Source organism: Vitis riparia, chromosome 5, assembly GCF_004353265.1.
Source record: "Vitis riparia cultivar Riparia Gloire de Montpellier isolate 1030 chromosome 5, EGFV_Vit.rip_1.0, whole genome shotgun sequence".
NCBI classification, from domain to species: Eukaryota; Viridiplantae; Streptophyta; class Magnoliopsida; order Vitales; family Vitaceae; genus Vitis; species Vitis riparia.
Window position 1 is genome coordinate 3,015,886 of NC_048435.1, and position 26,529 is coordinate 3,042,414.

The 26,529-nt window shown below is 34.7% G+C and overlaps 3 protein-coding genes and 1 non-coding gene across 6 annotated transcripts; 3 read left to right on the top strand and 1 right to left on the bottom strand.

Annotated features, from left to right (window-relative positions):
* The first annotated feature begins 928 nt into the window (after positions 1–928).
* On the top strand, positions 929–11,721 carry LOC117914737 (probable serine/threonine-protein phosphatase 2A regulatory subunit B'' subunit TON2). The gene is made up of 12 exons (XM_034830193.1): positions 929–1,239; positions 2,243–2,334; positions 2,749–2,811; positions 3,078–3,176; positions 4,505–4,663; positions 6,116–6,187; positions 6,339–6,471; positions 7,542–7,606; positions 8,824–8,899; positions 9,337–9,438; positions 10,688–10,880; positions 11,241–11,721. The coding sequence occupies exons 1-12, from the start codon at positions 1,101–1,103 to the stop codon at positions 11,476–11,478; spliced, it is 1,431 nt and encodes a 476-aa protein (XP_034686084.1). The 5' UTR covers positions 929–1,100; the 3' UTR covers positions 11,479–11,721.
* Positions 10,999–11,118, top strand: LOC117915491. The gene has a single exon (XR_004651402.1). It is a non-coding gene; the product is annotated as a small nucleolar RNA snoR104 (small nucleolar RNA).
* A 258-nt stretch (positions 11,722–11,979) lies between the features above and the next one.
* Positions 11,980–15,624, bottom strand: LOC117913965 (E3 ubiquitin-protein ligase Topors). Of its 3 annotated transcripts, XR_004651191.1 has the most exons (6): positions 15,211–15,624; positions 14,751–14,888; positions 14,546–14,603; positions 13,732–13,979; positions 12,426–12,983; positions 11,980–12,287 (listed from the first exon to the last, which is right to left on the bottom strand). XR_004651191.1 is itself a non-coding variant. In XM_034829104.1 (5 exons), exons 1-5 carry the CDS (start codon positions 15,573–15,575, stop codon positions 12,914–12,916), a joined length of 870 nt encoding a protein of 289 aa, XP_034684995.1. In that variant the 5' UTR covers positions 15,576–15,624; the 3' UTR covers positions 11,980–12,913. The 3 variants fall into 3 exon arrangements, 2 of the variants coding, with proteins under 2 accessions (XP_034684995.1, XP_034684994.1); XM_034829104.1 differs by having other exon boundaries at positions 11,980–12,983; positions 14,751–14,879; XM_034829103.1 differs by having other exon boundaries at positions 11,980–12,983.
* A 434-nt stretch (positions 15,625–16,058) lies between these two features.
* On the top strand, positions 16,059–26,497 carry LOC117914294 (anaphase-promoting complex subunit 7). The gene is made up of 18 exons (XM_034829561.1): positions 16,059–16,193; positions 16,279–16,347; positions 16,463–16,513; positions 16,951–17,085; positions 17,219–17,281; positions 17,516–17,631; positions 17,736–17,820; positions 18,334–18,393; positions 19,024–19,069; positions 21,939–22,012; positions 22,941–22,991; positions 23,084–23,284; positions 23,364–23,408; positions 23,566–23,659; positions 23,823–23,968; positions 25,402–25,631; positions 25,837–25,897; positions 26,097–26,497. Exons 1-18 carry the CDS (start codon positions 16,125–16,127, stop codon positions 26,181–26,183), a joined length of 1,683 nt encoding a protein of 560 aa, XP_034685452.1. The 5' UTR covers positions 16,059–16,124; the 3' UTR covers positions 26,184–26,497.
* Positions 26,498–26,529: the final 32 nt, after the last annotated feature.

Below are 26,529 nucleotides of genomic sequence, written 5' to 3' on the forward strand. Positions count from 1 at the left end.
TATTTTTTGGATTATCATATGCATAAACTTTCACAAGGTTAATCAAAACATCTAATTAAATCCTATTGATCAATTTGAGATAGACCTAAAAAGTATTAATTTAAGATATTTCATTATGACATAAAAATTTGAGGATTATTTGTTCACCCTATTTAAATAGTTCAACTTATAAATACTATAAAAAATAGTAAATCGATATATATTATTATTATGTTATAATCGAGTGTAACGTGACCATGATGTGTGAAAGAAAATACTTGGTGTTTGAAAGAACTTCAAAACACTCCCACTAAATTTTAAAAACGAGAAATCGGATTTAAAATTATATTTTTAAGGAATAGATTTAAATATCATTCAAGTTTCGTTTAACAAAAAATTTATATAAATGTATTGATGAGTGATATTCGAATCGTCACGTCAAAAAGTCATAAGATTAACTTAAATACCACGATTTATTTAATAGAGTTATAATTTATTTAATTCATTTAAAGTTTAGAATCTAGCTATGTTTTGATAATGAATAAGTTTTAAAAATTAAAATAAATAATTATGAGAATAATTGTACCATATATGGTTTGATTGTATCATAATCATGGGATGATTAAATTCAAAGCAAACCATAGTCAATATAATATGATGAATTAAATAGGTCAAAATGGGATGTGCTTGCATTGAAGGCTTCAATTCAAAAACTACCCATTAATAAATGATATTAAATGATTAATTTCAGCCGAAATTCGTTAATTACGAATTTTAATCAAATTGTTTATTTTATTTTATAATATTGTGGGTCTTTGGATTAAAAAATCACTGGGCAAAAAGGATATTTTCCAAAGAAATGTGGGGACCTCCTGTTATTTTGACAAATATCAGGGTGTATGTTTACAATTTACTTAAACTTTACCCTTTAATACTAGCAGAAAAGCCCCTGTTCGAATCCGGAGTGTCCGTACACGCCCATGGATGAGGGCATGGCTAGGGTTTTTTAATCATTAATGTCTCTGGTTCTAGGGGTTTTTTTTTCCAAAACGGTGTCGTATCTGAAGGCTAAACACGAGACTCGTCCGAGGTGATTCGGTTTCGAAGAATAGTGACTCGCCATGTACAGTGGGTCCAGCGATGGCGAAGGCCACGAAGCCCCGACGCGGAAGATCCCGCCGGCGTCGTCGATGCTGTGGGTCCGGAACCTTCGCCGGTTCATCGGATCCGGTACCGGACTCGGATCCGAAGCACTGATGGGTCTGTATCTTCTTTCATTTATCTGTAATTACGTAATTAATGTCTAATTACTCGTTACTCATTTGAAAATTGTTCGATTATTCGTGTTTGAAACTAATGGTGTGCAATATTGGACCTCATTGTTGTGATCGTTGTGAATGGCTGGACTGAATTTGAAATGTAATTTTGGAATTTTAGAAGAAAATATTTTTTATGTGTATGGGAGAATTTCTTTCGTTTGGTTGATTGGAAATGCAGGAAAAGTAGCAGGAAGTAGAATTTGAATCTTAGGGTTTTTGTGTGACAGCTTTGAGTTTTTCTTTTCCCATGCTTTATATGCAGAAAAACAAAATGCTGGTGGTTTTTTTTGCTTCCTTTTGTTTTATTTTATTTTATTTTGTTTCCTCCAATGGCATTTTGAGGAGGTCAAGGCTGTTGAAGATTTTCGGTTGTGGCTGGTGATGTCTTGGTAGCCATTGTTGGTCAAATGGTAATGTGGATCTGATGTTGTGTATTTTTTGACAATTCCCTCCAGTAATCCCTTGTGAAGGTTTATTGCTTTACAGAACCATTTGACTAAGTACTCATTTATGCTATTGTGGATCCCAAGGAAATAACCATGGTTTAGCGGATGAAGTATAGTTTTTTTTTTTTGAAAAGGGTTTCATTGAGTGGAGATTGGGTTACATGTTGTTCTGTTACTATGTGAATCAAGGACTTTGGCTGCATGAATCTCTCCTGTTAGGTAACAGTATAGTTCTATAACCGCGACTCCTCACCTCTTACTTATAAACTGTAAGACTCGTATATGACTTGTGATAAAACCCTGTTTTCATGATGACCAGTGAACCACAATTGAGTTTTGTTATTCTGGAAAAGAAGAGTCCTGCATCTCAATTAAAAAAGCACCCTGTAGATCTGTCCCCTCTTCTTGATTGATGACTTAGAAGGTTTTTATGTTAATTTGTTGTTAATTGTTGGTTCTTACTTACATTTCATTTGCCTACATTACTGTTCTTTTTAGAACTTGAGACGAAAAGAATCTTGCTTGACATTTTTAAAGAGAAGCAACAAAAGAGTGCTGAAGCTGGCTCAATCCCAAGTTTCTATAAAAAGGTGAGGGTTACAATTGCTTGCTTGAAACTTGAATTAAAAGATTGTGTATTACTATTGATATAGGGCATGACTAAATATGAGAGTTTCTTAGCCATGGATTGAATCCCTATCAGTGCATCCTAGATTTTGAATTATAAATATAGTCTACGTACAAAAAGCTAATGAGAGAATTCCCTGACTACTTTTAGAATTTCAACTATTTCCTTTTATGACAGTTTATCTTTTTTCTTTATGCATATTTTATTTTGATTTTCTTTTAATCATGTTCTGGCATTGGTTTGCAATGTAAGAGAATTTTCCTCCAGAACAGTAGAAATTTAACTATTTTTCTGTTCTGATAATTTGTCCTTTTTGCTCCTTATTCATACTCTAACTTAAGACCTCTATCTGTATTCTTGTTTTCCCATGGTCTAGAAACCTGAAGAAGGGTCCATCAGTCACCGGGTCCAGAGGCTGGCAAAATATCGTTTTTTAAGGGTATGGTTTGCATTTACTGCCAGGTTTGCTGATTTATACTAGTTTTAATCGTTTAAGTATTTCGTAAATGCACTTTTGGCATCTGAAACTCCTACCCTAGTTTGGGTCTCTTTGACCTACAAATGATATAACTTTAAAATTTTTGGTCACTGGTTGATATAAACATCAATCTGGTTGCCATAGTGTAGTTGATTATTTGACCATTTGATTGTTAGTTTAATTTGGTTTTAACAGTATCTGACTCAAGTTATATCTTCCTTGTGCAGAAACAATCGGATCTTTTATTAAATGCTGATGATTTAGATGCAATGTGGGTTTGCTTAAGAGAAAATTGTGTGATTGATGATGCCACAAATGCTGAAAAGGTCTTAGCTTCTATCTCGATCTATTTTCTGCAACATCAAATAATATTAACATTTTTCATACAAATCCAGCTTTTATTCAAATATTTCAACTCAATTGTGATTCTCTAATTGATTTTTCTCTAAAGGTTATTCCATATTAATATTTTAGATATTGTTGGGCAATATATGTAGTTATCTGGTAATTTCTTGATTCAAACATGGTTTTGTTGTACGGTGTTTCATGTGGTAGATTGGCCTTGTTCTTTTCCTTTTTTATAGAGTAGAGATGTTCTTCTTTTTATAAATATTTTTTATGCCACTGATTACTCACTATCTAACATCTAATTATAGTTAATTTATATAATCACAAATTTAGAGTATTTTTCGTATTTCAGAAAGAAACTACCCCGTATTATGATTTAATACATTTCTGCTGTTTAATGACATTCATTAGGGGCTGTAAAAATGTGGATTATAAATTATTTTCATGTCGATATAAATACTTATTTTAGTCAAGAATTCTGGATTGCTTGCTAGCTGCATGGATTTTTAATTTTGTATTCCTCTCTCTCTTTAGGCCTTTGGCGCCTGGTATATACCGTGTATCTTTTGTGCGCCCATTGGTAGGTGCGCTTTTAATACAATTTTTCTTTACCTATCAAAAACCAAAAAAAAAATCTAGTGTTCAATCATAGTTGATCAAATTCCATCAGAAGGTCAGGGCTATGTGTGATAGTAGAAATGGAAATTGTTTCTTCAGAATTACAATGAAAACAATGGCCATGTTAATTTTTAGATCATTTTTAATTGCTAAAAATGTTTGTTGAACAACCAATTTTCCTAAAAACTTAAGCTTGTAGGATCTGGACTCATAATGTATATCATGCACTCTAACATCCTTCTTCACATGTAGCCTCCATTTTTGAGCTTACATGTGGGCTTAATAAATTGGGTAAATAAACATGCAATGGTAAAGTTTGAACAATTGACCTCCCATTAAACAAGGCTTTGATACCATGTTAAACAACCAATTTTCCTAAAAGTTTAAGCTTGTAGGATTTGAACTCACAATGTATATCATGTACTTGATCAAATTTTATTTTAATGGTTCCCAAAAATGATCCATTTTCAGGATATGTTTTCAAAATCATTTCTCATTTCTGCTACCAATGGGCACTTAACTTTATGTAATATAATTTTCTGCCCTTTTTTTTTCCTTTTTTTTTATTTTTTGTATTCCATAATTTATAGCATTATAACGTCTAAATTGTGTCTTCCATAATTTATAGCATTGTAGCTTCTCTTGATCTTGTTGTGATGCTAATAATGTCTTGATTGCCATTTTATAGATGAATTATGAAGATTTTTGCCACATTGCCTCTGTTTGTACGGAGCAAATAGGCCCTAAGTGTCGACGCTTTTTCAGCCCTTCCAATTTCATGAAGTTTGAGAAAGATGAGTCTGGAAGAATTGCCATTCTTCCCTTTTACCTTTATGTGATGCGCACAGTGAGTCTTGCTCTTCTATGCTGAAGAAAATCACAGCCATTTATGATGAGAATTTTCTTTTTGCTTTCATACTGGAAGTAAAACATATATATTAAATTATTTAGGTATTGTTTGGATACACTTTTTTGTTTTCTGTTTTCAAAAACAGAAAATGATAATAACTTGTTTATAAAATGCAAGAACTCTTTAAGGTTTACTTTAAAAAAAATAATGGCTTTTAGAAATTGTTTAAAAAAAATTGAGGTATTAAAAATTTTTTATTACCTCAAGTTTAAAAAAATTTAAAAGTAATTTTTAAGACAGAAGGTAAATTCATATTTTTTATATAAGAATTACTATATTTTATTATTACTATCTTAGTCTTTCAGTTGAAGTTATTTTTTTCCATTTTTTGGCAGATCTTAGATTCTACTGATGTTACCAATACTATTTGATTTTCTTGTGTGTGTTCATATATGTGTTGTTTGAATGTGGTCATACTATAAAGTCAATGCCCTAAAATTGTTGGCCAATAAGCTTTGTGAATAATGCTTACAAGGTCCTGTCCAACTTTCTAGTGAACAGGATGAACTGGGTTTTTCTGTTTAAGCTTGTCCATCTAGATTTCCAAATATTCTTCTTGCAAGTAAGTCCACTTACATAAAAAGGAGATGTGAGGTGCTCATGGCTATACTTCAGGTTTTTGAAGTGTTCACTTGGGCATGGATAAAAGAGCCTTCTATCTTTTGTCATTAAGGTTGGCATTTGTGTGTGTGTGTGTGTGCACACATGTTTTTTTTTGGGGGTGGGGAGGTGGGTTGAGATTACTGTGCATAGGGGTTCTTAAGGTTGATTGATTGAGTTTCTTGGGGATGGGTGGTCCAAATTGGTGCATCATGTTTAAAGTTAATGTTCGTCTATCAAAAAAAAATGTTTAAAGCTAATGTTCAGTTCTGTGGAATTCTGCTTTAGTAGAACTGATTTGTTGAAAAAGTCTTGATGCCTTAGACATGCAGTGCCTGGTGATGGAAGGGGTCAAAGTTTCAGGGGACATTATTGCACTTCATTCTGGTTGTCTGACAGGAAATAAATAGCATGATTTTTCATAAGACAAGCCTTCATTTTTTAATGTATTGGGGAGGCTAGTTTTGCCTACTGGTTGGTGGTTGGTGGTCAATAGGATTTTCTGGGAGTTCTGATTTTAGATTTTCTCTTAGGATTTGTGCATTTTTGCAAATCTTTTTAGAACTTTGGCTTATTGCCTTTTTCTTTTTCTTTTCTTTTTTTTTTTTAAAAAAGAAAAATAAGAAGAAGAAGAAAAATCTTTCTGCTTTTTTTGGTTGCTTATCTTTTACATCTTCCATAACAATATTCTTTATTTTCTTTTTCTTATTTATGAAAAATTCAAGCATCATTGGAGTCAAATATAGTTATCTTTCTGAAATCACTGACTCCCTTCTTATTATTGTCTAGGTTTCACTTACACAGGCCAGAATTGATATGAGTGAGCTTGATGAGGATTCTGATGGCTTCCTTCAACCCCATGTATGTACTTTTACACTTTTAGGCTCTGAATCTTCCTAAATGGGACACTGGTTCTTCTTCTGTAATATGATCTTAATATAAAATGTTTCCATGCGAACTTATGCTGCACTGTTTTCTTATATATGAAATTTGTATTCATTTTTATTTTCAGGAAATGGAGGCCTATATACGAGGACTTATTCCCAATCTGGCACAACTACGGGATATGCCTGCAGCCTTTGTTCAAATGTACTGCCGCATTGCTGCGCACAAATTCTTCTTCTTTTGTGATCCTCATAGACGAGGTTTGCCATGATTAAGTTTTAGTTGTATCCTATTCAAGATGTGTCCTTGTTATAATTTATTGATTGTGCAAGTGCTAGATAGTGGGAGAGTGTGTGATTGTGTGCATGTATGATGTGGTTTTGTTTTTTTTTTTGTTTTGGCATCCTTTGTATAGCTTCAGTGTACTTGAGGTGCACCCCCCTCTTTTTTATTTTGATTGACACTTTTTATATATTCTTGTTTGCCTATCAAAAAAAAAAGTTGTAGTAGAGTAGGTTTCCATAGTATTTTAGTTCCTATATATATTAAAAAGAAAATCTATATTTATTGCAATATTACCGGTACACTGTTTTTTCCTGTAGTTGTTTATTTTCCTCAATCTTATTATATTCGACTTCCCTGACACTCTTTAGCTTTTCATTAGATCTCCTGCCATAAGAACTGTCTTTTTTTTTTTTGATAGGTAAATTTTTGTCCCATTGGGACTAGAACCTCAAACCTTCTACAAACTCTTCCAACCTTTTACCCCTTGAGCCCAACCTCAAGGACTTTATAAGTAAATTCCCTTTTGATAGCAAAAGTGAAATGGAATCTGAACTGATTTGAACTTCTAAAAGACTGGAAGGGAAATGATGGCAAATATCCGCTTGTGCATTTAGTAGAGAAGTGTAAGTTGAGGATGGAGGATATGGTGATGCTTAGTGTTGGTGGAAGAGAACTCATGAAATATTCTGCTTTCCTTTTGGGAGGTGGAGTGGAGTTGGTATATTACATTTCAACATCAAGGGGGTTTAGGTGTGAATAATTTCCTTCTGAAATTTACTGCAGTTTTTGTCTTCAAGCACTGCTTGCTTTGATTCCTATCAAATTGATTGTCTATCATTCAGCCTTTTTTTGATAGGTAAAGAAAGGAATTACCAAAAAACACCTAACAAAAGAAGGCGGCTGCACCCCAAATACACAGGGGCTATTATTTGGCCTTATCTGACCTATTGAAGATGATTTTCCTCTTTGATATTCTCAGGCATGTGAAATGTTCTTTATTTCATCTTCAGGTGTCAAAAGTATTAACACTTTGTTTTGCTTACAGGAAAAGCCTGCATAAAGAAGGTGTTGCTTAGTAACTGTCTCCAGGAATTAATGGAACTGCACCAGGTATTTTTTATGTGAATATTTTCTTGCTTTATCACCAACAATCTTCAGTTAGAAAATGTTAATGTTTTAGACTGTTTCCATCTGTCATTAATGTATTGTTTCATCACTTTAATAGTGTTCTTTTCCCTGTTATTTTGTGGGATCTTATTGACTGACTGAATGTCTATTCTGTGTGAAAATTGCATACCAATTTTTAGTTCTCTTGTTTTTTTACCTCTTAGAGAAAAGTCCTGAATGACTGGCACACTCACCTTGGTTGCTAAGTGACTGGTGCATTCACCTTGGTTGCTATGCAGGCCCTAATATTTCATTTTTTTTGTTATGAATTCTTAATCTAGCCATGAAAGAGAAAGGTGTTATTATTGCCAGAGCTGTATTTGTTTTTTCTTCAGCAGTTTGAGGCCGATCATGGGGCATCAACAAGTGAAAACTGTGGAGGCAGCCAAAACAGCTTTGGCAATTACAGTCACCACTGTGACCCTAACACAGACACCCCCACACACAAAAAGTAACTCATAAGGGCTTAATACTCTGTTGTTTCAATTTAAGGTGTTTTTTTAGCTTCAGAGCTGTTTCTGTGAGGCTAATTAAACTGGGAATATCAAGTCTGCGTTTGTCTACTTTGAAACCTGTTAAAAAAATACTGGCAGAATATGTTTAATTTGTTATATTAGTAATCTTCAACTGGTAAAATTTTCTTGAAGATTTGGCAGAAGTTGTTTTCAACATTTCTTTACAAGAACAATTTCGTGCTCTTTATCTTATCTGGACCATCTGGTTCCTTCAAACCCCAACCCCCTCCTACCCAGTGGGGCAAAATGCTTAGTAGAAATGATGATTGGCTGTGGCAACAAGGCAAGAACTGTTGTGGGCTTGCTTCTCTTCACATGGCAAAGGAATAGAAAAAACAACTTGTGGCTGATCTTTTAAGAAAAATTACCATTAAATGAATGGAAACGGTATATAGTGGAGAAGAAACCACTGAAAATTTGTTTTCTTTCATGTTTGATGACTGAAAAAAATAATAACTTTCTTGAAAATTATTTGTATAGAGTAGATGCCAATCTTATTGACGTAGGCTAGTTTTCTATTTTGTTTTATCTGATCCAAGAAGTTTGTGTCTTGATTTGGAGCTGACCTTATGTATTTTGAATTTGTTGTTATTTGTTTTGTTTTGTTTGTTTATCTTTAATTCCTTTTTCCTTTTCTGATATTAGGAAAGTGAGGAAGAAGTCACTGATACCGAGCAAGCTGAAAACTGGTTCTCTTTGACATCTGCCCAACGAATATGTGGTGGGTGCTTTGGATTTCTGTGTTTCATATATTTAGTCTCCCAGTCTCTTTTTTCCTCAATTCCTGCTGTTGTTGAATTGACTATATTAGGTTCCTTCAAATTAGACAATGCTTGTCATATGCAAGTTTAATGCATTTGTCTGATGCGTTTAGTCTCACTGAAGATATATATCAGTTATGGTTTATTTGTTTATTTATTTTGATCAGAAACAGATATTTATTAAAATGGATTAGAAGCACCAGTGAAGGATGAGAAATCCTTCCCAAATTTACATCTGATCAAAAACAGAGGTTGAGAAACCTTCTCCAATATACATTGATAGGGTACCACATGAGACAATACATAGAAAAGTGACTCAATATTCCTTATGGTTAGCAATCTATAACAACTGTCATCATCATTGGTGTAGCTGACTGCACTCTTGCTCTTTCTGCAGATATGTTTCTTGCACTCGATAAAGATATGAATGGAACATTGAGCAAGCAAGAGCTTCGAGAATATGCAGATGGAACATTAACTGAAATTTTCATTGAGAGAGGTAACTATCCATGCATGCCACAAACCATGCTTGCCGCATTCTTTGGAGTTGATTCAGTTATTTTCCATTGCTCATGCATTCATTGCAGTCTATCTGTTGCATTTTTTTAATTTGATTTTTCATTAGTTGCCTTCTGTTGAAAAGCACTTTAATTGCTTAGAGAGCTCTTTTGTTTTGCTATCAATGGAGACACGGGTTTCTGATTGCTTCTGTTTCTTTACCTGTCAATATAACTAGGTTATTCAAGATAAAATAAAACTTTGGAAACAGTGAGCTGCATAAAAGTTACACTAATGGCACTGCACAGATGCTTCTCTTGTTCATTTATTTTTTCAATGGATTAGAAACTATGAACAATGTCCTGTGCTAATCCATCCCTACATAACCTGTCCTGGGTTGTTTTCCGTAGGAATTGGAATGTGACCTTAGTAGACAAATCATTGATCCTAATGGAGTTCAAGCTCACTAGCAACATGGCTTTGCATGCTGTCTTCTAAGCTGAAAATTAATGCTATTTTAAAAAAAAAATAAAAATAAAATTGAGCCAGCCTTCTATAATTATTTGTTTGATCAAGTGTTCTCATAGTAAAATATTTTCTTTTTAATTGGACTAGTGAGAAAGAGATTGCTTTGGTGTTTTTCTTATGCTAAGCACAGAAATGTTATCACAGAATGAAGTAACCAATTGAATATCAGTTGATGTTGTCTCATTCTTAACTTCATTCTTATTCTTATGGGTGGTGCATTCTGCTCTCTCTCTCTCTCTCCCCCTCCCTCCCTCCTTCCCAGTGATAATCCTTCCATCATCTATTACTGATCTGTGACCTCCTCTTTTATTACTTGATTTGTTTGTATTTTCTATTTTATCTGCAGCAATATTCCGTCACTTTTATGACATTTTCTTCATATGATTAAACTAGGAGCTACAAGTTTATTATGTTCTGCATTTCATTTAAAAATGAATCTGTTTGGTTTCCTTAGGTTATAAAATGACCTAGTTATACCCCAAACTTGACCAGTCTTAAGGATATTAAAAAGTGACATATTTACTTCTTCTGGACATGATACTCTGAGGCCAGCTTTAATATTCTGCAGCAGTTTTCTTCTCGAGGATGGATTTGCATATCAAATTTCATTTCTATGGATGTCCAAACTCTGTGCCAGTGCATTACTTCATGCCATGTTTTATGTGTCAGTGCGTTTTGTTTTGATCACCTTTGATTCTTTGAGTTTGTTCTGCTTCCAATAGCATTTGATGAGCACGTTCGTCGTGGCAAAAGTGGAGGGGGTAATGCTCGGGAGATGGATTTTGAAAGTTTTCTTGATTTTGTTCTGGCCCTTGAAAATAAAGACACGCCAGAAGGTTTAACATATTTGTTTCGGTGCCTCGATCTTCATGGACGGGGATACCTCACAACAGCAGATATTCACACGCTTTTCAGGTGAGACACTGTCTGAAATTCAACTTCTGACTAAGGAGGAGGTTTGTCAAAAAGAACACATACTTATCCATCATCTTATTAACCATGCCCGGTTTTAGCAAAATATGGAAGCAAAGAAGGGGAGCATCCTAAAGCTGAGATGTTACCTGATACAATCTTCCTACAAAAAAAACATCTGGATTTTCGTGCTTGTTGTTTCTAAGCAAGCTCTACAAGCCTTAAGTTACCAGAGACATGAGTCCTAATTTGAGAATCTTATTCAATACATTTGGAACCTTGGGTTAGCATGTTGCAGTTTTCAGTGATAACCTCTTCATATAAATTGACTGACTGAAATTTTTTGTACTGGATATGAAACAGGGATGTACACCAGAAATGGATTGAGGGAGGCAATTATGAACTATGTATTGAGGATGTTAGGGATGAAATTTGGGATATGGTGAAGCCAGCTGACGAGCTAAGAATTACATTGGCTGATCTACTAGCTTGTAAACAGGGTGGAACTGTTGCCAGCATGCTAATTGATGTGCGTGGGTTCTGGGCGCATGACAATAGAGAAAATCTTCTCCAAGAAGAGGAAGAGCCAGAAGAAGAATGAAAGGCATGAGATACTTTAGGAGGCTAGGAGCTGCCCCTTGTACTAACATCAAATTTAGTGTAATTTGTGGGATTGTATCTTTACCTAATGGAATGTTTTCTGTATCGCTGGTTTTTTTGTGAGGACTGAGGAGAATTGGGCGTGTGTATCCATCTAATGTTAAATGTTAAAGAATTGTAGATTCCAGACCTGCAGAATATGTTTCTAATATCCAAGCATGGATCAATGCAACTATTTAGTAAACACGAAAACAAAGGGCCTTTTTTTTATAATTTTTTTTTAAAACTTTTAACTACTGTCCTAAATAATTTTACACTATTTAGAATAAAAACCCATCTTCTAACTTAGGAGCATAATTGATGAATTTTTTTACTAAAATTAATTTTTTGCAGGTATTCTACATGGAGAATATTTTGAAAACTTTTAAATTATACACAAATTTTAAATTATACGTAAGTGTACAGCTACATGGTAACAACTATATCAGATGCAGCAGAATTGTTTTTTATATATATATATATATATTATAACCCATCTTAATTTCACTGCATCATTCCTGCACGCGTGAATGTTTGGCACGGCTAAATGCAATCTTGTGAACCACAAATACAACATTGAGTTTGCCAAGGGATTGATGACAGAAAAAGAAAAACATGATTTTTCCTGCAGCATAACAATTCCCACCCATGAGATCTTATGTACCATATTTGGGGTCCCAAAGCAGCCTGTAAGCAGAGATACTGATGATTAGAATCATTTCCGCATATGACATTTGTCTTGTCCTCCCACGTCTAAACTGCACTCAGGACCTGCAGTAATCCAAAGGTTGAGCTTGTGCATGCAAAGATACAAATATTACTGATTAATTCTGTTTGATAAAAAGGGTTAAATGCCCTTATAAAATTGAGAAGATCCAATAATATGTGATCTCCAGCTCGGGATAACACCTTTGGCCTGCCTGAATTGGTCATTCTTGAAGAGCTGCCAACTCCACGGAAGCTGCTGAATATGCGCTCTGCTGAATGAGCACCCTGCTAACAGGGAATCATCCTTCCTGCTCCTACTTCGCTGATGAATATATATCCACTTCAATTATTTCCATCAACCTTGATAAGATCTTCATTCGACCCATCATCTAGGGCATTTCAACCACGTTAGTAAACTCCAAATTTCATGCTAGGCATATGCGCCTCACCCCCATCCTTAAGCTAAAGATAGATCAGCTGATTACTCAAAACTGATGAACAGCTCTTGCTAAAACCTCAAGAACACCAGTGCAACATTCATACAAAAGTATGAACTCTCCACTCAATGAGACGGGTTTCAAAGCTGAGACAGGCAAAGCACATGAAACCTTAAGGTGCCATTGATGCCAGCATAGCACCCTGGATGCCATGAACAAACAAAGAGATGCAGGGAATTCTTTCTTCTACACTTAACCCGATGGTTCATATTTAACCACTGCATCATACGTTTCCATGTTAAATGTGCTCTCTGCAAAACAACTGAAGAACATTTAAGAGGAAAAAAAATAAATTAGAAAATGACAATAACAAGCAAGCCAAAAATATTCTTACCAAATAAAGAAGATAAAAAAAGGAAGCATAGTAGTGGTAGATAATGTAAATAAAGTGTTGTTACATTCTACATTCTTTTGTATTGACATCCTAAATATCATTCATAAGAAACCAGAAGCCTCAACTAGATATACTAAAAGGAACGGTCAGTGTCCAGAGGAAACCAGAGGTTTAATTACATTTGCATGTGCCTCTATCGATAAATTGATCCCAGCAACAAAACTACCTATCCCCCAAAAGATCTGTGGCTTTAGATGCATAATCTTTTGATAACCAACGATGCTAGCCTACATGATTGCCCTACATATGCCATATTATACATCCTCTTTTCCCAAATTTTATAGTTAGTATACGGGTCAAATGCAGTTTTTTCAGTGAAAAATTTGAACAAATAACCAGCAGAACCAAAACATATTAACATTACAAATTGTTCATTCAGGTGAGAAGCCATTATTCTACATCTCACTTTTCCTCATCCCCACTGCCACTCAAGAGAGGACTAATTCAGTGGAAATGGCATGCAGGAATTGTGAAATTTAGGTCACCCCCCACTGCCACCCCAGAGAGGGCTAGTTCCATCTAAATGGCATGCAGGAGCCATGGAATTTAAGTCACAACCACATAAAACGCTGAACATATCCAACACTAGATGGTCTAAATTTAACTATTTACGTACCTAAGTTCATGCCAGAATGTACTAGTCTGGTTGTGCAGAAAAGATCGCAGAGGTGCTAGAAAGTCATCTTCACCACCAAGATATCCTAAAGGAGTGCTCTCTTCAAGGCTTGAGACAAAAAGCGAGGTTGCAACATGAACAATAACAGCTGGATCTGGATCATGAAGAATAGCATGCAGCTCTCTTCGAATCCATGGTTCAATCCTCTGCAGTATTCTTTCTTTGGCACTGCTATTTCCTGATATATTCTGAAAGTAAAAAGAACAAGAGCAAAAATAAGATGGCAACCAAGTCATTCAACTGAAGTCATTTCCTCTTTCCTGAATGCAAACATGAATAATTCAGTAAAGCCTTATGTCAACCATTGAAAATTAGCTACAATATCCATAGATGTAGGACATTAAACCTAGAAACTTCTCAAACGCTAGAAATGCATGGAAACTCACCCCCAGAGAGGGGAAGAGTCGCCATTCCATGCTGTGTAGCCTTTAATCCACCCAAAAAGAATTAACAGTAACTCATTTCAATTGATAATCAGAAACTTCTAGAAATGTTTCGAAAACAATATTCTTGCCCTGTTCTGAACATTGAAATAATTTGAGGAAATTATAATTTCAATATTTCCATATGGTGAATTTGTAAGATGGAGCCATCACCAAAATGATAAGGACAAAAGAAAATGCTAGCATTTTTGGTTCATTTTCTTAAATGAACATATACCATTGGAGTGCTAGCAAAACCAATGACTTCATTTCAAGATATATGAAAAAATAAAGAGCCAGAATGATTGTATGGTTGAGGCCAGTAAGCATACCTGTTTAAGACGATTCCTGGGAGAAAAAGGAACAGCCTGCATACCTTGGCTGTATATGCTACAGAAAATTAATAGTCTCACGTAAATTATCAAGTATCATCAAATCTTCCATAAATGAATACATGGAATAGAAAGTCTAATGTAGATAAACACGACCACAATTTTTGAGGAAGACAATTTGAAATTATAGGTCCTCATGCAGTACCTGGCACGCCACTGAAGAATTCTTTCAGCAACAACATCGGAAGGCAAAGATCCTGGCCTACCAAAAGATCGCCGCCATGGCAAAGGCCTTGTTCTCCTGCCATCACTGTTTGATTCATCCCAATATCTTCTGATAACCCTAAAATAAATAGAAACTCAAAATCCGAATACAAAATAGATAACCAATTGAAACTCTACCCCTTGTTTGGTTGCCAAGAAACTTAAAAAAAAAAAAATCGTTTATCATCAAAACCAAAAGAAATAACAGAATAAAAGAATAGATGAAATACTTAACCTGAACATATAATTTGTTTGGCTGCTGAGAAAGCATCTCAAACGAAAAAGAAATTTGGAAAAATATAAATTTTAGAATTGTTAAGAGTGAAGTGTTAGCGCTCTTTTAATTTCTCCTCAGACAAACATAGCGTAACCAAACAGATAGCCTAAAGATCAAACATCACCTTCGGGCGGCATTTTCACCTCCAAAATTGACCGTTCCACCCTCCGCGAGAGGCCGCAGCTTCTCCTTGAGAAAGGTTTGAGAAGAGAGGCTAATGCGGTAGAACAGAGAATCGAAGTGAGCATTGCAGAGAGGGCATTTCCTCTTCAAATCACTCCACCTCCGAATGCATCGGAAGCAGTAGGCATGAAGACAGACGGTGATCACCGCCGCTCTCCGATCAACCACGTGGCTCAAGCATATCGGACACGACTTCCCTTCGATTGCCGGCGCCATCACCTTCTTCACGAATTTGCCTCGACTCATCCGCGACGACGACGACAACAACGATGACGACGATGATGTTCGGGGAGACGACGCTTCCATCGTTCGTTCCAGATTAACGGTTGGTCGCAGCGTAGCTGTTGTAAGGCCGACTACAGAGGAGTTAAAACTTGAAAGGCGATTTGTATATGGACCTAAGGCCCAACCCTTTGTCTTGGGCCGCTTTCATTTGGGTTATGTTGTTGATCAAAAGCCCTTTTTCTATGAACCAAATTGCTTCCTTCAATCTCAATTTATCTCACACGTATCAATGACATGTCTAATATTATAAACCACAAAGTGCAGTTATGTTTGAAAAAAAAAAAATAATAATAATAATAATAATAATATTTCAATTGCTTTGAATGAATGGTTTTAATATGAAATCGATTATGAATTACATTTAATCGGTCTAAATCAATCAATTTTCAAATATATATATTTTAAATAATTTTGAATTTTTAAATATAAAATTAAAAGAATAAAAGTTAATTTAAAAGACGTATAATAAAGGCAAAGAGCGAGTATTTTTGGGTGTTCAAAAAGAGAGCGGGGTTGGGGTTTCAGTGTGAAGAACACACAACCCACTGCAAGTCTGCAAGCTCTCCGGCCATGGATGTTCCCAGAGATCAAGTCACAACCCTCATGGAGCACGGCCTCTACACTTCTGCTCAGATGCTTGTACTATCTCCTTCTTCTTTCTGCCCTTTATCATTCCCCCATTTTTCAAACTTACGTTCACTTTTATTTCTTCATGATCGCCCAGGGTTGTTTTCTTGTTTCTTCCTCTGCTGTTAATCCCGAAACCAGTCCCCACATCAAGGCTGAAAGCTTGGTCTGTCTTCATTTTCTTTTCTCAATTGTTGTTTTAATTTTTGCAATTCATGCATCTGGGTTTCTTCTTTTGTTGTAGAATTTGATGGAATGGTTTGATGTTGTATCCGATGCAGGTGCTTCTGGGTGACGCTTTGTTCCGTGAAAGAGAGCATCGGAGAGCAATTGTAAGAGCTAAAATAATTGAATATCTCCTGGGTATTTCATATTTCAAATTATTGGTTTTGCTGGTCTGGATTCTTTATTTACTATTAGGGGCGCTTGGGACATTGATACAGTATCAGGCTTAAAAATCTTGGGCTGTTCTCGGATTAGCTCATCTAGGACTTTGCAGTGCAGGACTATATAACTGTGCAGTGCATTCTTTTGCTATAATATGAACTTCATGTTTATAAAATCATGTATTGTGGAAAAATATGGAGAAATTTATTGTGTTTCATTTTAACCTTTTGATAAGTTGGGGAATATTTTCATCCTCATTGTTTGACATTGTTTTCATTTCATTTGTTATTCATGTGGTTTGTTGAACTTGTATTTGTGCATGATTGACTGGGATTTTTTAGTCGTTTAGTCAAGAATTCTTATCATCATAACTTTCTGACAGCACACATACAAGCAAGCCTTGCAACACTACAAGATTATTCCCAGACAAAATTCAACAACTAGAATTTCATTGTCAACATCAAACAGGTCTTCTTCTCCAAATTCTTTTAACATTTCAGCAATTAACGAAAATGAGGTAGACTGGTTTCATTCCTTGTGTGGTCAGCTCTTTTTTTTAGGCTTATTTGGATTGCACCAATTATTAATTTTAAAATTCTTTTATAAGGTTAAATAGTTTATCTGGTTCACTGTTTCTTTCTCCATGACAGGTGAAGTTCAAAATTGCATCGTGTCATTGTGCAATAAATGAGAACGTAGCAGCCCTTGCTGAGGTTTTGTTTCATTCCTTTTTACTCAAAATACTTTGGTGCTAAGGAACTTCGATATATCATTATTCATATGATTTGTTAGACGGTTCTTGTTTTTGTTACTGGATGAAGATTAATATTTCATTATGTGGAATTTTTACAATTATGAAGTTTTTCTTTCCAATTTAACTGCTATTGGTTTTATTGATTCTAGTTTCTTTTCATTTGAATGATATGGGTCATTTATTCATTTTACAGATGGAGGGAATTCCAAGCAAAGCAAGAAATTTGCAGATGAACCTATTAATGGGTAAGCTTCATCGAAATTCTAGACAGAATCGTGCTGCTATTGCTTGTTACAAAGAGTGTCTGAGGTTTGTCTAATTGGATTGCCCATTGCCAGAATTCCTTGATCTGATACATTTCTAAATCTTAGATACTTAGTTTTCCTCTTCTTTCTTTGGTGGAATTTTGACAGGCATTGTCCTTATGTCATTGAAGCTATTATTGCTTTAGCTGAATTAGGAGTTTCTGCAAAAGATATTCTATCATTGTTTCCTCAGGTTTGTTGGCGAAACCATTTTCATGGAACTAATCAGTTGATTTTTATCGTGTATTTAATCATGCAAATATTATCTATGCCACTTATTTGTTATGAATATTTTATTTGTAAGTCAAAGTTTTGTTGAGTTGAGTTTTCTCTTACACACATGTAAGATCAAAAGGTGGCATATAAGAGTTCAACAGGTTGATGTTCTTACACTATATACAAGAAGTTCCTAAGTTTAATTTGAAGTCTTGAATCATCATTTACTTTGCATAAGCTAAATATTGTAGCTTGTAGCTCATAAATACAGACATTTAACTATTTATTGCTGTGCGATTTTTGTAAGAGAACTTAAATTCTTATTGATAGTTAGAGAATTCCTTTCACAGATTTGTCGAGTGTGTGAAAAGATGTTGTTGTGTATTAGGTTTAATATTTCTTCCCTAGGTTGTGGTTCTGCATAGTTCATGGTTTCATGAACTTTTACATTGTTCTGATATCTGTTAATGTTCTTGACTGCTTATTCCAGACACCAAATAGAAGTGGGAGGCCACCATTTGATCATTTTGACTCGAGTCGTTGGCTGCAAGTAAGTGCAAGTTGCAATAAACGAGATTTTTTGATTATTTTTTGTATTGTAGGTATGATTCTTTTGTATGTCAATATTTGTGGCCCCTCTGGAACTAAAGAAATAAGAAGATTTTTGAGGGGTTAGATGTAACATTAGATGATGTTCATCTACATGAAGAATCTGGTTGCTTTCTAGTTTTCATGCATATCCACTTTAGAGAACTCCATTTTTTAGATTACATAGGACTTGGTTCTTCGGCATACCAGTCTAATTTAATCTGAGAGTCGTCAGCATTTACATTGAAACTTCCACATTTGTCAGGTGGAAAGGATAGCCATTTTTTTGCTTACTCTATGTATCCAAGTTCAGCTACTTATATAAGTTAACTGCTATTTTATGTCAAAAGAATCAATTTAATTGCATAATACCTGGTCACTGTCCAATTACAAAATAAGTTTAGGTCCACATGCTTGGTTCTTGGGGAGTGCCTGGCAGTTGCCACATGGGTGCCTAATTTCTCAAAATTGTTTTAATTGCAATTGGAAATTAGTGTTGATATGATTACTCTTAGAGTTGTATTGTTTATTCATGCATTTGTGTTTTTTTTTTTCTACTCCAAATTGTTAATAATTTGTTCTTTCTGTGCAGCGTTATGTTGAAGCACAATGTTGTATTGCTTCAAATGATTACAAAGGTAAGATACTTCTCCTTCCGGTTTTGAGGATATTATTTGCTTCTATATTTTAGCATGAAATTTGAGCAACGCTTGAAAAGGCTATCGAGCCTCAAGGCAACTTCGCAAATAAGCTTTGAAGCTATAGCCTCAATACAGGGTAATTGAGGCTTAAGCCACACAATATTGAGGCTTTAACTTAAGCCTCAACTATTCAAAGGATTTTAATGAATTTAAGGGTTTAAGGCCTTTGTAGGCTTTTAGTATATATTTTATAAAATGTTTAATCTCAATATTCAATGGTTTTAATGGGTTTTGTGCTATTGTCGAGCTTTGGTATAGTTTTTATAAGTTTTATATTTGGTCCAAGGATAAAGTTAGACGTTTTACAAAATAAGGGCTTAGGGTCTGTTTGGTTGGTGTTTTCAAGAATTGTTTTTCTGTTCTTGAAAACAAAAAACACCAAAAACTTATTTGGTTGAGAGAGTCATTTTTGTTTTTGTTGTTCCCCGTCTTCTCAAAATGGCACTGTTTAGAGAACAATAAAATGGTGTTTTCCCCGTTTTTTTATTGTTTACAAAACAAAAAAACCGCAAAAAAACCATCTGTTCTCCGTGTTTTTCTTCTTCCCGTTCTCATATTTCCTCTTCTCCAGCACAAAAAAATTCCTGATTTTTCCCGTTTTGATTTTTCTTGAGTTGGTTGTTCTATTAAATAAAAAAACAAAAACCTTGCTTAAGGACATGGAAATCAAACGGGAAAATCCAGGCTTGACGGGTAAAACACCTCAAGGAAAATGGAAAAAAAAAAAAAGAAGGAAAAAAACGGTGAGAGTGAGCAATGGGGGAGATATGTAGGAGACAAAGGAAAAAGGAAGAGAATCAGAAGAAGAGGAGGTGTTGAATCACCAAGAGCCGTTTCTCTCTCTAGACCTGCTCTTTCTCTCTCTCATCCGGACTCCAAAGCCCGGTTAAATCCAGTTGATGACAATGGACCTCTGCTCTTTTGCTTCCCTTCTTCCCACCTTTCGATCTCATGAAAGCAAATATGATTGAAAAATTATAATAAAGTAAAAAGTAAAAAAAAAAAAAAAAAAAAAAAAATTCAAAATTATTAAATTATTTTCTATATACTACTTCAAACTTATTTTAATTTTTTCATATGATTATATAATTTAAAATATATAAATTTTAATTAATTTTAATGGTATATTTTTGTAATAAATCAAAATAAAATAATTTTTTTAATTTAAATGAATTGTATATATAAAAATTATTTATAAATTTATAATATAAAGTTACTTGAAGAAAACATTTTATTAATTGGGAAAAAAAAAAACATCTTTCAAACATGTTTTTTGTTTTACTTATTCTAAAAAACTTTTTTATTAACTAAGCCAAACATGTTTTTTTTTGTTTTTGAGAACAAAAACTGTTTTCCAAAATTCAGTTCCCAAACATAATTTTTTTTTTCTAAAAACACCAAAAACTGTTCTTAAAAACTGTTCTCAAAAACAGTTTTCCAGAACAGTTTTCAAAAACACCAACCAAACAGGCCCTTAGCTTCCTATTTAAGTCTTTAAATGGAGGGTACAAAAAGAGAGCGAGAATAAAAATTAAAGGAGTTGTTAGCTGCTGTAGTGGTTGAACTCATATAATCATTATCTTACTATTAATAGATAAAGGAAAAAAAACCCTGTTGCAATTGATGGATGTAAAAGAAGACTGCATGAATATTAACTCTAATGGGGGCATAATATATTAATTGGATATGATAATGATTACTTGGAGGATCTTAATAGTGACAGTGATGATAGTATAGCAGATTATATGATCAAGCCATGAAGAAGAGTTAGATTTTAGAAGAGAGAAAGAGGAATTGCATTATAAATTATTGACATAACAAACAATTTTGATTTGGTTATTATGAATTTTATTTTATTTTTCTTATTATTCAGTTTTCATAGAATTTTATTAGTATTTTTCAATTTTTTTTATTTGTTCTTTTCTCTATTATTTATTTATTTAAGTTAGTGCTTATGCTTTGTGAGGTTTATGCCCTGCCTCAAGGTTTATGCCTTGCCTCATTTAGGCAAAATGCCTCAAGACCACCTTTGGCTTTTTAAAACATTTAATTTGATGGTATTGTCATGGGAGAGTTATACAGGGCTTATGGGTAGTGTTATCTATGCACTATATCACAATATGGAAAAATAGAAAAATGGTACATGGTATGATTTAACTATGGGTATATCAAGGGTATCCAAAAGCCTGAAATGATCATTTTCTTTCCTTTTGGTGGAGATTGGCTCATATTCACACATACATATACCAAGTTTGTCCAAAGGATCATTCTTGTGTTGTCATTTGACACTTCCTGTACATCTCTATGGCATTGTGACCCTGATCTCCAGAGGAATGCTGAAAAGCCTGAAATTGCTATGGTGCTTCTTGGGGGCAGAAACCTAAAACCTTGCCATTCCTCCAAAGATGCACAGACTATAATAAATATAATCTGTCCTCATATACACATTCTGTGTGATGAAATTTACAGAGTCTGAGCTTTATCTATTGTCATAATGGTGCAACGTCACTTTATGTGTCAGACTATTATTGTTCATGCAAAATCACCGTCTAGTTGTGCAAGGGCATTACCATTACTGGTATTCTAACCAAAAGCAAAGGAATGGAAAGGGGAAGCATTAGAAAATAATATTGGGGCTGCGACCTTATCTTTTTTTAGGTTTACAGTAGTTTATTGCTTTGGGTTTTTTCTTGATCCTAGATTTAGTTTTCTAATTTTGGACTTTTGTTTGCACTGTCTACTTGAGTTATTATCCATGATAATAATGGTTTTTTCTGTCTTTATGCTGTCCTTTTTATGGAAGCAGGTGGTCTGGAACTCTTCACAGAACTTCTACAACGTTTTCCTAATAATATACACATATTGCTCGAAATTGCAAAGGTTGGGAATAGTCCTAAGGAATCCAAATTCATTCAGTATCCCAAAATTGTACATATGTTGCCACATTGGATTTGCTTGATTGACTAAAAATACTGTGATATGCATTTCAAGTTGAATGGTATTTGCTTTTTGCTTCTCTGCTTATGGAGGAGATTGTCACTTGTGATGATCCTTTGTCACATGTGCTCTTCTAAATGTTTACTTTTCTAAGTTCTAAAGCTTACTTAATTCTTGAAATTAAAAGGCGGATCAACCTGGCTTGTAACATCTGAAGATAAATATCAATCTTCTTTTACAAGTATCGTATGTGTGTATCATTTCCTATACTTCTGCCCCCTTAAATAATACTCATCAAATAGGTCTTTATCTAGTGTATCATATTAAGAGAACCCATCATCCTTGCCCATACAGTAGCCCCACCCCCAATCCAAGTAGAGAATTAAATCCTAGACTTTTCCCCACTGGGGAGCATGATGGTAGTGATACCACTAGTAGTTTGAGAAGGTTCAATTGTCCAAAATGGATTCCTGAGTCCATAAATTTATTGACTTCAAGCTCTTAAAAAGAAACCATAAACAAACCATCCTCTAATCTTTGTGTAACATTAAGCTGTAGGTGCATGCATGCAAATAAAAATTAGCAATATCCCTACCAAAAAGACAAGGACATAAGGCTTAACTGGGTGGAAATTTTATGTGGGATGTGATTGGAGGATGATTAGGAGTAAAACCAGTAAAACCCTTGAAATTCATGGTATTATCAATTATGATGAAAAATGTCTCTGATACATCATGTTTGTATGTTAAATTGATGGCAAAAAGGCTGCCTTTTCATTCTGATAACTGATGTTAAATTTTACATTTGGTTGGTTGGTTTTAGTTCAACCAAAGCATCTGTTTCTGTCTAATTCATAAACAATTTTGTGAAGGTTGAAGCCATTATTGGAAAGAATGATGAGGCCATAATGAATTTTGAAAAGGTAATTTGTAGTTTTAGTTTCTTATGCTAATGCAACTATTCACTTTCTTTGTATGCATACATATAGATATATTTAAAGTGTTGTCTTTACAGGCTCGATCAATTGATCCACATATTATCACTTATATGGATGAGTATGCAATGCTTCTGATGATAAAGTCTGATCATCTAAAGCTGAACAAGTTGGTGCATGATTTGCTGAGTATTGATCCTACAAGGCCTGAAGTTTTTGTGGCTTTGTCTGTGGTGTGGGAGAGGAAAGAAGAGAGAGGTGCCTTGTCTTATGCTGAGAAGGTTAGCCTTTTAATTTGGAGTGTTGTGGATTGTTTCCCTTCTCTAATAATTTATCTCACAATCCCATCTTTGCAACCAGAGTATCCGAATTGATGAGAGGCATATACCAGGTTATATCATGAAGGTACTGGAATAACTTCACACCTGATAAAGACGGGGGATGGTTAAATCTTTTTTTTCAAAGTGATGGAATGCATCCATCTATATACATTCTAGATATTTTAATTTCTTATGTTTCTCTTGAGACCCAATGATCATGGGAGTAATTTGTAAATTATCAGGGTAACCTGTATCTATCAATGAATCGGCCAGATGCTGCTGTAGTTGCCTTCAGGGGAGCTCAAGAATTGAAACCTGATCTTCGTTCCTATCAAGGTGTGATTTGTGATGAAAAGTCATAAGGTTAATTAATTAGCTATTATTTCAGCTTTGCTGTTGACATACTTCTTATTTCTACCATTGGCCCTCAACTAGTTCCTTGCAAACATTTTGTAGAGAATGGAGGCCTTGTATAATTGGGAGCTCATTGTAATTTCAGGTTTGGTTCGTTCTTATTTGGCACTCTCAAAAATCAAAGAGGCTCTTTATGTTGCCAGGGAGGCAATGAAGGCCATGCCTCAATCTGCAAAGGCTTTAAAGTTAGTTGGGGATGTACATGCTAGTAACTCTGGTGGCAGAGAGAAGGTAATATTTGACAACTTATTTCAGAGGCAGAGATTGCCCCCAAATTTGTAACAAAATAGTTTGTCAAATGTTTATTTTGAATGGTTCATACTTCTCTAGAGTACATTGATTAAATATGATATCTAACAGTAATATTGTGCCAAATGTGGTTTTATAATGTCATGAGTTGTCATAATTTATCAAAAAAAAAAAAATAATGTCATGAGTTGTCATAAGGTTGCCAAATACCTAAGGGATTAATGCAGTTTCCTACAAAAGGGCCTTCTACCCACCTTACTATACCCTTTCATTGCCTAGGAAATTTGCATAGGATTACTCCCTTCTCTGTACTAGTTTAACTGCATAATCAGTACAGTTGGTTTCCCTGCTTGCATACCATCTTTATCAAGTTTCATGGCAGGTTGAGAGCCTGTCATAAATTTTCTCAGCCGTTTATGATTATCCTTCATCTATGAAGCTGACCAAATATGGTTGGGAGAAGCCTTGCTGGTTCTGGTTTTAGTCCGATGTGTCTGTGCTATATTCTCTCCTCTGATTCAGATTTTTTTTTCTTTCTTTTTCGGTTTTTCTTGAGGGTTTGAGTCTACAAATAATGATGCTGGTCAATGGATTTTTCCTTCAATTTTAGTTGCCTCCTTGAAATGCCTAAAAGATTTATATGAATACAATTTTTTAGGGGCAACTTTATGTTGTTCAAATGCATTGCTGCTTGTGTGCTCTGACTAGTGTTTATCTGCTTTAGTGAAAATAAGCACCTGCGAGGAAGGTCAATGATTTGTTGGCTTGCCTCTTCAATTTCAAAATCCTCCTTTCCATATAGTGTGGATCATTCTTAATAAAAGCAAAAATGTTCAAACTAGAAAAACAACCAGTGTATGTTCAGTGGCTATCTGCATTTATTTGTTTCATAGCATATTTAACTCTCTCTCTCTCTGACTCACTCACTCACTCTATCTCTCTCAAGCTAGTGCTCATGCATGAAACCATGGTTTTATGCATTTCTATTGGTGAGTTTCTTTAATTGTTTAATTATTTAATCTGGGAGAATCTCTCACTTTGACGCTCACGCATGCATGCTTGCTTGAATACATACACAAATTTTTATGGATGTCTTATGGTGAGGTTTTTTTAATTGGAAGCTAAAGCTCCCTTTTTTGTTTTTTCTGAAGAATTTGATTTAATGAAGATTCATATGTTATAATCTGGTAATGCCATTTCATATAGGTATGCTTCTATTTTCCTGTGCTTATACATTGATGAGCAAGAAAATGTTACATTAATATATTCTATATTGACATGAGGATTAAGATCAATGATATTATGTGCTATCCTCAATGCATTCAGGGGAATACTTGAGTTTAGGTTCAACTATCAGAACCTCTTTCTGGAACTTTACAATGATGTGAATTTGCCCTAAACTTTTGGTTTTGCAGGCAAAAAAGTTCTATGAGTCAGCCCTCAGATTGGAACCTGGTTATCTTGGAGCTGCACTAGCTTTAGCTGAGCTCCATGTCATGGAGGGCCGAACTGGGGATGCTATATCTCTGCTTGAGAGATATCTCAAGGACTGGGCGGACGATTCTCTTCATGTCAAGTTGGCTCAAGTATTTGCTGCTACAAATATGTTGCAAGATGCCTTGTCACATTATCAGTCTGCATTGAGGTTAAACCTTATCCAAGATGTATTTCAATTTTCTGTCTTGCTCAACATGTGCAATCCACGCCTGAGTTTTTCCTTTTGGCCTGAATCCTATGCAATATGTTACCATGCCTTCAACAGAAAGTTAAAAACGGAATATTAAAACAAAATGTTTGTTTCTCATGCCCTCACCCTAAATAGGTATTATTGTTCTTTTATTGCATTCTAGGATAAATGCACAGAATGAAGCTGCCAAAAAAGGATTAGAGCGCTTGGAGAAACAGATGAAGGTTTGTTAGACACAATTTTCTCAAGTTCTGCGGTTTCCCACTCTTTTTTTTCTTGAAATATGGTGTTGTAATTAAGTCCCAAAAAAATTAGTAATAATTCAAAGCTTCAAAGAAAACTAAATTGCATTTGCAGATGAATCAAACAATTGGATTGTGCCTGGGTCTAAACTGGTGAATTTTTTTTGTTTTATTTGTTTAGGGAGTGGATCCTGATGCACCTGAAGAAGATGAAGAGAATGAAGTTGAGGATGCTGATGGAGACCAGGAAGAGGCAGAGCTTTTGTGAGGAACAGATAAAGGAGGCCTTTGTCAAATTTGACAAAATGAGGGGAACTACACCTTTGTTGATTGCTTTGTTGTGACCACTGCCCCATTGCCATGACAACTACGGCGATTTCCACTCCTGAAAGCTGGGCTATCGATCTCCCTGTCTGCCATATCCACCTTGTCAGAGAATCCAAAACAAGAAATTGTGCTATTAACATTTTTATCAAAATTTTCATGATGTCATTGAATGCATTGTAAGGAGCAAATAATGGTATCAAGTGATCATCTGATGGATCACATATTTTTAATCGAAAAGGTACAAAGTTGTTCTTAGTATTTGGGTAAACAATGATTAACTTGGGAAG

Coding starts and splice junctions, on each gene's coding strand:
- LOC117913965 (XM_034829103.1), bottom strand. CDS start 15,575: ATGGAAGCGTCGTCTCCCCGAACATCATCGTCGTCATCGTTGTTGTCG. Junction 14,889..15,210: donor GGTGAAAATGCCGCCCGAAG/GTGATGTTTGAT, acceptor TATTTATTTTAG/GGTTATCAGAAGATATTGGG. Junction 14,604..14,750: donor ATTCTTCAGTGGCGTGCCAG/GTACTGCATGAG, acceptor AATTTTCTGTAG/CATATACAGCCAAGGTATGC.
- LOC117914737 (XM_034830193.1), top strand. CDS start 1,101: ATGTACAGTGGGTCCAGCGATGGCGAAGGCCACGAAGCCCCGACGCGG. Junction 1,240..2,242: donor CGGATCCGAAGCACTGATGG/GTCTGTATCTTC, acceptor TGTTCTTTTTAG/AACTTGAGACGAAAAGAATC. Junction 4,664..6,115: donor ACCTTTATGTGATGCGCACA/GTGAGTCTTGCT, acceptor ATTATTGTCTAG/GTTTCACTTACACAGGCCAG.
- LOC117914294 (XM_034829561.1), top strand. CDS start 16,125: ATGGATGTTCCCAGAGATCAAGTCACAACCCTCATGGAGCACGGCCTC. Junction 22,013..22,940: donor TATTGCTCGAAATTGCAAAG/GTTGGGAATAGT, acceptor AATTTTGTGAAG/GTTGAAGCCATTATTGGAAA. Junction 22,992..23,083: donor CCATAATGAATTTTGAAAAG/GTAATTTGTAGT, acceptor TTGTCTTTACAG/GCTCGATCAATTGATCCACA.